Genomic DNA, 12376 nt, shown 5'->3' with positions numbered 1-12376 from the left:
GCAGAGAGCAAACATTGCGTTCTATCAGTATTTGGCTGGAGCAGAGCTGGAGTGTGTTCAGAGGCCCAAATGCCAGCTGTCGGCAGTGATGTAAAGCCAGTGGCAGACTGATGCACTTGATGTGACTCGTGTGGCAGAGTATGTGTGTCGCTCAAATCTCTCTGATCAGATTGAACCAAGAGCTGGCTGACTGAGGCTGCATGAGGAGAAGGCCACAAAACCACTGACGAACCCAACTCAGGGTCAATCCGCTCGGATACTGCAGTACTGGATATCAAATTCTCCATGGATAATCCTGAGGGAGTTGGTCGAATTTGACTGAAGGAAGAGTCTAAAAAAAGATCTAATGAACGGAGGAGCTGATCTGACTGGGTACCGAGCAGCTGATTACCCTCGGAGTAGGGCAACCGACTTCTGAAAGGCTTTGGTGTATTATTAGAGGACTCTTCAGCAGAGAGCGAGGGATATTCAGGGAGCAACGCACTGTCAACAACTGGCATCTGAGATTCAGTTTGGGCTTCAGAAAAGAGAGGAAGTGACAGCGTGGATGCTGTGTCAACCACAAAATCGATGTTACGGTCCGAGGTCAGAGACAGAGATGACAACACAGAAGGCTGAATGTTCCCGCTAACTCCATCTGACTCTGGAACGTGAGAAGATTCACCAACACCCTCTGTTTCTGAAAGCCTTCGTTTGGCCTGCTGGGAAGAGGAGGGTAGGAAGAGGAAGGGCTGCTGAGAATCAACAGCGGGTGGAAGAGGAACGGCGGTGGACCAGCGGGGAGGTGAGGATGAGAGAAGAGTGTTAGAAGAGTAGAGAGGAGGCGAGGTTGGAATTTGTAACGTAAGAGCAACGGGGGAGAAAGATGATGAAGAAGACAGAGGGATGGCATGAGAGGACGTGAAAAGAGTGGACGCTGACAAAAAGGGAAGTGAAGGGGATGGGGGGATAAGTGGTTGCAGGCGAGATGAGGAGTGGTGACGGATGTCAAGAGGGAATGCAAAAATGTTAGAAGGGGAAGTTTTGGGGAAAGCTGGAGAAGCAGAGGCGATAGGAGATATGGCTGTACTTATATATAAATTATTAATCAGTCTACTTCTGGCCACTGCAAGGTCGGCATCACTTCCAGTCATGTCTGATTCAGATACACTGTCCAGGGGGGTTGGAGAAAGCGATGAATACGATATGAGGGCCATGTCTTCCTTCTGTGGCTCTGAAGAAGAAAATATCTGCTTGGGGAAAGGAGAGGAGCTCAGCTGTACCATAGGCAGAGAAGGTGTTGGCTGTATGAGGAGAAGGGATGAAAGGGAGGGGGCAGGGAGAGGCAGCGTTGGTTGAAAGGTTTTCGGTTGTTGAGTGACAGCTTGTTTGTAGGAAATTTCCTCTTGCTTTTGTCCACTTGAACTAGTGTTGTTTAGAAGCCAGTGTTGAGTCTGAGCTTCTGTCAAAGTCTGGGAAAAAGTTGGAGTAACAGTTTGAGACTTGCTGATGAATGTATCTGCTTCTGGCACCAGTCTATCTCGTGAGTGGTTTAGAGAAAGCTTGCTGTCTGCTGCTAAGTCACTCGCTAGGGTTTCCAAATCATCATGAATATCTGTTTGGGCGAGCACTTCACTTCCTCCCTCAGAGGCAGTTAGAGGACGCGTGACAGGTATAAACGCATCTCGAGGGTCTGACGTGTTGAATGATTGTCGGTTTTTGGTGTCAGGGCCGATGAGCGTTGGAGGGATGGTGGCGGGTTCATCCGAGGAGTAGGCAGCATCTAACTCATACAAGCTAAAAGCGCCGGCCTGCTCCGTGAGCTCGGTCAAATCATACACAAACGGCTCGGACCCTGACGAGTGCTCATCGCCCAGCGGTTCCAGAGGGTCTGTCCAGTTACGCCTGGAAACTGTTTGGTTCCCCCCCCCGCTCGTGCTCAGCAGCGACCACTGTGGCGCTAAAGGTTTGTTCTTTCTGTTACTAAGCGCTGACGATGACGACAACAAGGATGATGATGAGGATGCCAGGGGTGCTGCCCCCACCACCGAGGAAGATTCCTTTGTATCTAATACCTCATCTCTATGTTGCAATGGAGATGACCCCTGAGACGAGACTGAAACCCCTGATTCAGGAGGTGGTTTTGGGTCTTGAGTGGTTGTAGGGGTCTCCTTGTTGGTGACTGGTTGGTGCGAAAAGTTTGGTCGTGATGTAGGTTGAGCTGATGAACGTAAGCGAGCAGACCCCAGCATGTGTGTTGCATTTTTCAACCCAGGTGCATGCGTGTACCCAGCCGTGTGTTTAAATGCACTTGTTTGTGTTGTGTATGTAGGCCTGGCTGTGGATTTGAGTTCTGTCGGCTGTGCAGCGGGTTTCGTGATGTGAGCCATGGGCCTGGGTGAAGCTCTGGTGGCCGCTGGACGTCTTCCTCCAGTCGGCCTCTTCCTCCCCTGCCAGATCAAAGGGGTGGAGATGAACCCCAGGGAGGCCTTGGAGCTGCGATGGCCTGGAGGCCTGGGGAGGGAGGCTGCAGGTCTAGGGTGAGAGGGTTCGGGTGGAGATGGGGGACCTGGGATGGGAGCTAAGAGTCTTGATTTAGATGCAGGGAGACTAGGGGCTTGGGTCGGAGGACTCAACGGACTGGATGCAAGGGACCTACGATGAAAGGCTCTTCCAGGGGGATTGGGAATGAAAGCAGGCCTAGTGTGTCTGATTACGGTGGCTGGAGGAGCTGGAGGTCCGTCTGCGTGAGAAACAGGGGATCCTACGACAGGTAATCCAAAAACATTCCTGGGTCTTCTATTGTGAGCTACTGGACCAGCGGCCAGAGGCTTGGACCGGGACGCCAGGGGTTCAGTCCGCTGAAGTGTAACTACAACAGCAGGCGCAGCGCTGGCTTTGGTTGGAGACTCCTCCGCTGTCACCGGGGCACGGCAAATCAAACCAGACGGTGTTTTGGTGAAAAAGCAGGGTACAGATAAAATAAAGGTAATAAACAGCAAAAGCTCAAAGCAGTAGAATAAACAGAACCACCTGACACATTTACATCAGATGACCATCTCCAATTTCCTTTACTCACGACAAGTGTAAGAATAAGAAAACTGTACTTTCATTCCAATTATGTTCCTATTTTTCTTTGCTTATCAGAGAAAATATATAATTACAGGAACAGAAAGAGCAAGAAAGGCTCAAAGCATGAAAAGTGGAAAACAAGTTTTTCTATGATTAGGCTAGACTGTCTTATGGATTCAGTTGTTAGCAGTTGTTAGCTGGATAAATGAAAGCTTAAAACAATGATAGCAACATTTCTTTATTTATGAGATTGATCACGGTTGGTCGGTTAGTAGTTACTAGAAGCAGCAGAGGAGTCGAAACCACAGGAAACAAGAGGAGAAAAGAGGAGAAGATGGAATAAAGATGGAATAAGACAGGAGGAGTAAGAAGCATTCTTAGTGCTGCGCATTTTGGAGGCAGTAGGGTGAGTGTTTTAGAAATGTAAATTATCAGCAGAATGCTAAAAGATCTAAAGGTGTTTTTTTAAATCAAAGAAATTCAAAACGTGATCAGACACCTTTTCAATCACAAGAGGTATATCACACAGGTCAAATATATCATTGTGTTAGAAGTAGTATTCATGCTGCTGTGGTATAAAAATAGACTAAATACGTTTACAGAGATGTCAAAAGGCTCAAGTTTAAGCATTATGATATTTTAAGAGAAATTTTGTTAAGCCGGGCTTCTTAACCTAACTTGGATATTCTTAGTAGCAAGTCCATGAATCAGTTGACTCATTGAATACCAGTCATAAGCATGCAGTTAAATTATGTATGCAGCCTATTTGGAAACAATTTTGTATGACATTAGAGTTTAATGACTCAGACCCCTTAAACACTGATGGTCCAGAGTCCAATCCTATATGTTTTTTGGACCTACCAGCACTTATGCCACCCAGATTTATTAGTGTTTTGTATGTAAAGCTTGCCAGTCTTAGCAGAGGCTTCACTCTCTGTTGCTCTTACCATGCGCTGTGGGGTTAGTAGCTGGTTGGTTAGTGGTAGCAGATGAAACAGTTGACGTGCTGCTGGTTGTCTGTGGAGCTACAGGGGAAGTAAACAATCACAGAATATCAGTCAGCTTAATAGAAGAATGCTGTACATAGAGTTTGCACCAATCTGGGGGAAGGTTGTCATATCAAAAGAAAAACACAGCTACACTGTTGGGATAACAAACTCAAACACAGCTTCAATGTGGAAAGTCAGCCACATTGTGGAGACGTCTCCCTAAAAACAAAGCTACATTGAGGAGACAACAACCACCAGGAGACAAAGGTCTGGTCCCCACAAGGTTAACATTTGAGAGTTAAGATGTAGTTTTAGCACAAAGGCCAGCATTAGGCTCAGGTTACGCTATGGTTAGGTACTGGGGTAAGGTATGGAGTGGTCAAACCAACATCCTCTTAAGCAGAGGCTTGATCATTACCTCTAGGTTAACTAGGGCCTTATGTATAACTCAATATGAACACAACCTGTTACAGTAATCCTATCCCTTCACTGTCCTTCCTATTATCTCTCCGACTTCCTCTTCCTCTTAAAAACATTGCAGACAACTGGACGTGAATCTTTTTAAGTTATTTAGAATAATTACAACTGGAAAAACTGGAAGAAACCAGCATGTTATGATTTGTTAAAGCACCGCTTACTTTCTTGATTAAAGCAATCTTTCGTCAGCATTCTGCCACAGGAACAAGGACATGCATCTTTCATTTCACTGACAAGTGACAAGAAAATTAAATGTATGAAGCGGACATAGTAATGCTGTCATTGGTGAGAGGATTGATTGTGACTGAAGAGGTAAACAGGAATCCCTGTATGAATCAATGCAAAAAAGCACTTCACACTGTATCTGTGGAGCGCCATTCAGTCCAAGGTATGGATGTCGATTAAAAGCTTTTTTAAACTTCTGCACACACACACACACACACACGCACAAGGATACACATTTTCAATACACTCAAATAAAAGTCCTTCATCTTATATAATAAGATGAATACACGTCTGCTGTATTCTTCCTCACCTTCAAGAATTTTATTGACAGCTACAGTTTATGTCAGTAAGTTTAATAGCACTGACTTCAATAGAGGCCTTCAGTGTGTGTTTTAAATGTAATTTCACAGGTCTTACTATAGCCCTAAACATAATTAAGAGAAAATGCTTTATATGTGTACAGGCTTGCAGTAATAAACACAGGACAAAATGTGAAACCATACAGTTTAAATACGCTAATACAAATGACAAAATAACACAATAAGATGATGTTAATGATAGCAGTGATGATGTAGATAATGAAGAAGGTAGTTATTATGCATACTAGTAAAGAACTGGAAGTTCTGCCATTCATTCATTCATTCATTTCATTTCTCAATTACACTTCCACACATTTGGTTTCTTTCATTTATCTTTTGTCTGAAGCATGATGATCACAATTTTCTGTCCATACCTACTATATTATGGGACAGAATGTGAGTACATCATTATTTTAATGAAGATGAAACAATGATTATCTTGTTAGCCTTGATAACTTCAGGCTCACATCATGTGGGTAGTGATAGAAGAAAAGAAATCCCTTATTAAAGCCTGTAATTCTTTTGTAGGAAATGATATGAGATGTTTTGTTTGTTGTTTTGGCTGAGCTGTGCGTCTATGTTCCCCAGATTGGTAAATAAATTTGGATGCATCAGTTGGGGCATTGGTCAGTCCATGGAGTGGGAAAAAGGGGGGAGACATTCTTATGTTGCACTCAGGTTTCCATTAGGCCTGGCGTAACAGTCATCAACCAACAAAAATGTATGGTAGTAAAACTGCTGAGTTGGCTGTGAGAGTAAAAAAAAATCCTTCTGTGCATTGATAATACAGGACTATGACCACAAAATGTGCATTTAAGGACCTGAAAAAAAGACATTGCACAAGTTAATTTGCTTATTCAGGCATCTACTTCGGCGCTTTAAGAGTTTCCCAGTTGTTGACTTGGTTCTTACAAGAAAGAAAAAACAGCAACTCCCACATGAGGTGAGTGCGTGCAGCTGTTGAATCATGTTTGATCTTAGTTAAAATAATGAAATAATCCTATCCTAATCACCACATATCATAGTAGCAATTCACATTTAACAGAAAACCTTATATCATATCATAACGACAGATGAAAGAAACCACTTGTGAGAAAACAGTGAGCACGCTTCTCTTGCTTATCATCAGAGTCTAGTGGGACAGAGGCCAGCTGTGAAACGCTAGCTTAAAACTAACCTCCAGTCTTTTGGAGAAATACAAATGAGGAAGCAAAAACAAAGTAAACACAATGATTTGAAGTTATCAATAACAGAACCGGACAAAATCAGCTAGTTAGCTTAGTGACAATATTTACATAGGGTCAGCTACCTTACCATGAGCCGTGCTGCTGGCAGAAGCAACGTTAGTGGCATGAGATGCAGGGGTAGCAGCGCTGGCGGTGATGGTGATGGTAGTGGCAGGCACAACTGATTAGCACAATAATTTGGCATGTCAGTAACAAAAACACACAACCACACTGGGGTAATGGGAAAAGCTCTTATTCTGTTTGGTTGCAGGGCCAATCTCCAAAGTCTTTCCTGATTCAGAGAAAAATAAATCTGGATCAGGGTAAGCCTTTTGATATTTGGTGCACAAACTGGGTTTCCCAAAAGCATCTAGGAGTCAATGCGTCTATTTGGTTAGAGGTTTTCTGTTTTCAGGGCTTGGATCCAGAACTGTTTCTGGTCTTAAGTATGTTGCAAATGATTTTGTACCCTGAATATTTAAAATTTAGGAGAGAAACATTCGTTACATTACGTTTTTTGTTCTTATTTGAATGGGAGGTCTAACGATGCTGATGGCAAACAACAAAGCAGCGAAGCAGATGGAGCCTTACCAGAGGAGGAGGAGCTGGTTGTGCTGGTGGTGGTGGTGGTACTGATGGTTGGGGTTAGTGGCATGCTAGTGGTAGATATGGTGGATGTAGATGTAGATGGAGTGATGGTAGAGAGAACTGGAGATGACAAATTAAAGGAAACAGAAGAACGAGAGGGACCACACATAAAATGGTTTTAATTCTGCCATGTGCAGATCAGAAACGCCTAACGGTGCAAATTTTGTTGCTTACAACAAGCATAAACTTTTGGCTAAACTTTGTGTTAACGGTATTTCCTGCTTCGGTTGAACTGCACTGTCTTTGTTAGAACAAAAGAAAATCCATATTACACTAATCAAAGAACAAGAGCTGATTTTCATAACTTCCTGGGAACATTCATTCACCACTACAACTTCTCAGATGGAAAAAGAATGACAAAGGTTAATCAAGTAATGAAAAGATTGGATGAACTAATTTTTTTAATGGAGTAGTAGATAATATTTATCTAATCTCAGTCGTCCTGAGTCAAACACATTCATCAGAACAGAATTAGCTGAATCTCCTCCCAGGTAAATGATGAATAATAGAGTGAACAAATGAATAATAGACGCTTTTGCTTTTCAGAGGAACATGAAAAGTAAAATGGCTCCGGGCAACTTTTCATGGGTCACTGAAAGGTCAAACTTAAGAGGGTTCTGATTTTTATGAGAGGAGCCTGTTCAAAAAACCCATTAGGGCTAATTGATTTTTGGTAATGAATTGCAAATGACTTCTTCGAAAAGAAGTCTTCCTTTTGTATCTCAGACGAGCCCCAAAGTTTATCCTAAATTTACAGATGAGGCAGAAGAGAAGGGGACTAAACAGGCCGTTTTGGCGTTAGTTGCTATTAACAAAAATCAAGAGATAAACCATCAAAGACAATCAGCACAGCAGCTGAAAAACAAAAATGAGCATTTTAAAAGAGGGGTACAGGGAGGCTTAAAAACTAGAGTAGGGGGAGGAATAAGAGGGTGATCAAACAGCAAAAGGAAAGTGCTAGAGTGAAAAGGGAAGGCATAAGGAAGAAAGGAATAAGAAGGTATGGATGAAGAGGAGGGAGAAGGGAAGAAGGAGGGCGAGGATGAGGGTTGCTTACCGTAGGTGCTGGCATTAGTAGCATTGATGTTGTTAGTGGAGTCAGTGGAGGAAGCGGTGGGAGAGGAAGTGGCTGGCGGTAGTGACAAGGGGTTGGGATGAGAGAGAGTGTGAGAGAGAGAGAGAGAGAGAGAGAGAGAGAAAGATGCAGAGGATGATGAATGGTTGTGAAGCTGCATGATCATCTTCAGTGTAGAAAGTAGGGGTTTACAGTAGAAATACGTTGCTGCAGGTTTCTGCTTTCAGTATTTTCGCTGTTGTTTCCCAGTTGCAAAAATTCATCATTAAAGACGAATACAGAGGACGTCAAACAAAATGGCAACAGTGCTGCGAAATTAATCCCAACAGGACGGGAGCTGATCAACAACACACAGGGGAAAAGTGTCTCGAGCTTTACAGATGATAGGCACAATGTCTGTCATGGAACATTTAACATAGGTTACAGCACTTGCCTTTGATTTAGGACTTCTTTGCACACACCTTGGATGGCCTAACTTCTATATTTACAGTTGCCATGTTCAAAGGTTTCATGACGGGACCTTTAAGGTTGTGTTTAGAGGCATAACAGGTTATGAGGAAAGACATACTGTTGCTCATCCTTCAATAAGGTCATTGTGGACAAGAACCCAACAATCAAGGTGATTCCTGAGTTGGGTTGCTATTACCGGGTATATTTCTTCCTGCTGCATTCTGTAAAAGGTAGAAGCATTGAGAAAATGTCTTTTTATGGCGGAATGAATACAACGTGTTAACCAACATGTGCTGCCAGAGGCTAATAATTGTGAATGGAGAACAGTCTTGAGCTGAATTTTGTAGTTAGACCGAAGGTATAGTGAGGTGATGCAATTTGGACAAGACAATCTCAACTGCCCATCAGTGGGATGTCGCAACATGATATCCACTATCAAACGTGTATTTTGAGACTTTTATTCTGCTGTTATTTGGTCTTGATATGGGGGACAGAGAGCAGGCCAGGGGAGCAACTGATAAATAATGATCCCACAAACAGCCTGTTCCAGGAGAACATAAACAAATGTAATATTTATTGGCATATAGTAGTCATACCAATTTATCCCAGAAAGTAGGTAAATGACAAAATTCTATTATCTTTCTTGTGGTTCTGTTTGATTTTATCCACTTACAGCTTCCTCCTCAAAGAGAGCTGCATTTTCCTGAAAGGTTCAACCTTGACGAAAGCTTTGTTTGCGGAAGCGTCTGTTCTCACTGAGATTAAGGTATCCTGGTGGCACAGGAACTACAAAGCCTGGCATTCAATCAAAATACATGCCACTGACTTCCTACCCAGCTCCTGGAGTGCTGGTCTTTAGATGACCTCGCACTCTGTAGAACAATCTAGTTCGTGGTCTTAATGTATAACCCTGTGAGTGTCTCTCCCATGGCCTGCTGACCTTCCATGGCTGCCGTAGTCGTTGATATTCTGGAACACAAACTGTAGCTTAATTGGTTCGACTCCTTTCCTCTCGTGAGCACAATCCCACAAAAACTGACCTTTAGAAAAATGTCTCTCTGAGGCCTCCATAGAACAGGATAGTGTGAGAACTGACATTTAGGGAGCCGGGTTGGGTCACGTCGTCAGCTGGCCCCCAGCTACTGTTCAAGTTCAAGTTCCAAATCACGTGACCTCCTGGAGCAAAGATTGGCTAGAGTGAGATTTTCTTTAAACCATGATCTGTGTATGGACAGTATTCCAGCTCTAATGGCTTTGGCCGGGAAGTAAGGGGCTCGGTGCTGCAGCTGTACAGCACCCTTTAAAACATTTTCTGGTTCCTTCAGATATGTTCCTCTCAGGACACAGAGGGACCATTAAAGTACGATACCATTAACAGAGCAAGAGATTCTTTTCCACATTGTTTGGAGAGAATTGCAAACTTTGTCCTCTTTTCCCCTCATCTGCAGACATTTGAACTTGTGAGGAAGGGTTAGGTAAGAACACGCAGAGTGGAGCATCTGTTTCCTTTTCAAGATTTTGCTCATTTCAACGATTAAGATTCCTGTTTTTGTTTGACTTCTTCTCTTCTCAAGCCAAGTCAGTTTCATTTATAGAGCCCAAAATCATCAATCAAGTCAAAGAGCTTTGCAATCTGTGCAACATATGACACCCAGTGGCCTTAGAACCTTGACTCGGATAAGAAAGTCTATAAGTTCCTTGCCGTCCTGTTTTAATGATCATTTTCAATTTGCGCATAAAGAAACCTCAGGGAAAACGCCAGAAATCCAAATAAAAGTCAAAATGTCCACAAAGGTTTAAAGCTTGGCTGGGGTATCGATTAAAAACAATCGTGACAAAGGTCAATGGAAACAGATGTACAGGAAGCATGTGACTTAAAGGTCACACAAGCTTCTGCTCAACTGAAGAAATGAAAAATCGCGCCAGACAAACACATCAGATCTCTGTGACACCCTGCTCCCATTAATTAAGTCAATTCACTTATTTTATTCACTCATTTTATTCTATCGTCCACTCTCCTCACCTTCTCCTTTTTTGCCTTCTTTCTCTTTTCAATCTTGTCTCTCATCTTCTTAGATTTTGCCTTTTTCGTCTCCTTTTCTCTTCAAACTAAGACATTAAATCTCTGGGACAGTTTGGGAGCAAGAACATGTCTGGGGCTTTGGGAAACGTGGAGGTTCTGTGGGGGGTTTGAGAGTTTCTCTTAACAACCCGTCTAGAAGTTTGGGTTAAGCAGCTTTGGGGGGGGCTGGGAAACCTCGGGGGTAGTGGAACTTAAGAAAGGAAAATCCATCATTCTGTGAATCTTAATGGCAAGTGTGAGGAAGTGATGCTGCCAAGGTTGAGAGTTTGATTCCCACTGGGTTCATCTGTATTAAATATGTATGTAGTCGTGGAGGAAAACATCAGTTATATACATCATTCTTGGCAGTGGGTTAGGGGTTTCATTCTTTACTTCAGTGAATAATTCAAGCTATGAACACTGCCAGGGTTCATTCCCACGCGGGTCGCCTATGATAATAATGTGGGCACTCGTGGTACCAAAAGGTTCTTTGGATAACAGCTTCAACTCAAAGTTTTATGCTGAAAAAAGCATGGCTCAGAGGTTAAGGAAAGAACGCATGGACGTGAAATGAGCTTTAGACTGTGTTGATGCAGCTGTATTGTAGAACAGTGGTTCCCCAGGGATCCTTGAGAGGTCTCCAGAGACTCGCCAGCAAAAAGGGGAACAATTTATTTTCACTATAATTCCATTTATAAGTAACACAATGACGTGTGAGGTATTTTGGTTACGGGTTTCATACACTTTCTGTAACAAAACATCTAAAAGCAAAAATCCTATCAGATGAGCGACCCTCGGACGAAATCTTATCAAATGGGGTCCAGTCTGAGAACCACTGTTGTAGAAGATATTTGAAACAAACCGTGTCATGCAAGCGATGAACTAAACTGAACAACAAAACTACCAGAAGCTGCAAGAAATGGTAGGTAGGGTTTACAGACAACTGAGTTTTGGGGGAAGTTGTTCAAGAAAACAGTCTGCAGTACTGATGGCAGATGGATGAGGTATACGTGTGAGAAGGGAAACCTCTGCAAGAAGAAAAGAAATAAAAGAAGTTTCTACCAACCCACTGCTCCCAGTGAGTATGATGTGGTGTTTATAAGATTGGTATGTATCTATATTATAACCGGTGTGAAAGTTACCATAGACATCTAGCTTAAATATTTCAGTGTAAAACCAGATTAGAAATTAGATTTAACCCAAATGTCTCTCAGTGTCTTCAGCCCTCGTGTGTTTATTTTTCCTACCTGGGCAGCCCAATCCAGAGGGGTTACAGCTGACAGTGAGTGGGACTGGTGTGCTGGATGGGGAGACACCTTTGGGGAGGGGAGGGAAGATTAAAAGACAAAAAGGTTAATCAGTTAAAAATGATTAGGGGACGTGGTTTTACTTTTGGGACATGTTAGCAAGAAATGTATTCACACTCAGTCATTTTAATACACTGACATTCATTTCAGTGCCTTCAGACACAGCTCTGGGAGTGATGCAGCAGCACACAAAATTCAATTAAATATTTGATGTCAGTTGGTTAATTTTACGTTGTATTTATAAATTGCTGGATACTTACATGTATGACTCATCAAATCAAACCCTCACATTGTTTAACTGAATGAAAATATAGCCTGATAATCAGAGACAGCCCAGAGATGTGGGCAGCTTTTTAAAACGTCTGGAACCATGGTAGATTTTCTTTTACTCCAAAATAGCATTTTTTGATTCAGGCCAGATGAAAATATTTGATATTACAGAGAACATGGAGTCAAGATGTTAATGTGGCTAAGAGTCCATAGCTATGCTATTGACTCAGGGAGCTA

General features: G+C 42.7%; 1 protein-coding gene across 7 annotated transcripts in view; it reads right to left on the bottom strand.

The window, feature by feature from the left end:
- The window catches only part of adgrg6 (adhesion G protein-coupled receptor G6), a 117054-nt gene that overhangs the window by 49161 nt on the left and 55517 nt on the right, over positions 1 to 12376 (bottom strand). For 4 of the 7 annotated variants that reach the window (XM_038726108.1, XM_038726104.1, XM_038726106.1 and 1 more), the window contains 2 exons: positions 11810 to 11878; positions 3999 to 4076 (listed from right to left, as the gene is read on the bottom strand). The exons of 1 other annotated variant lie outside the window; for it this stretch is intronic. In XM_038726108.1, the coding sequence (XP_038582036.1) occupies positions 3999 to 4076; positions 11810 to 11878 (147 nt within the window). The remainder of the gene's footprint in view (positions 1 to 3998; positions 4077 to 11809; positions 11879 to 12376) is intronic. 2 more of the 7 variants (XM_038726105.1, XM_038726107.1) reach the window with 1 other exon arrangement.

The sequence above is a fragment of the Micropterus salmoides genome, unplaced genomic scaffold (genome assembly GCF_014851395.1).
Source record: "Micropterus salmoides isolate LMB-PRFRI ecotype aquatic unplaced genomic scaffold, ASM1485139v1 Ms_hic_scaffold_18, whole genome shotgun sequence".
Classification (NCBI taxonomy): domain Eukaryota; kingdom Metazoa; phylum Chordata; class Actinopteri; order Centrarchiformes; family Centrarchidae; genus Micropterus; species Micropterus salmoides.
The sequence above is the reverse complement of the archived record's forward strand: the minus strand, read 5'-3'. Positions and strand labels throughout refer to the sequence as shown.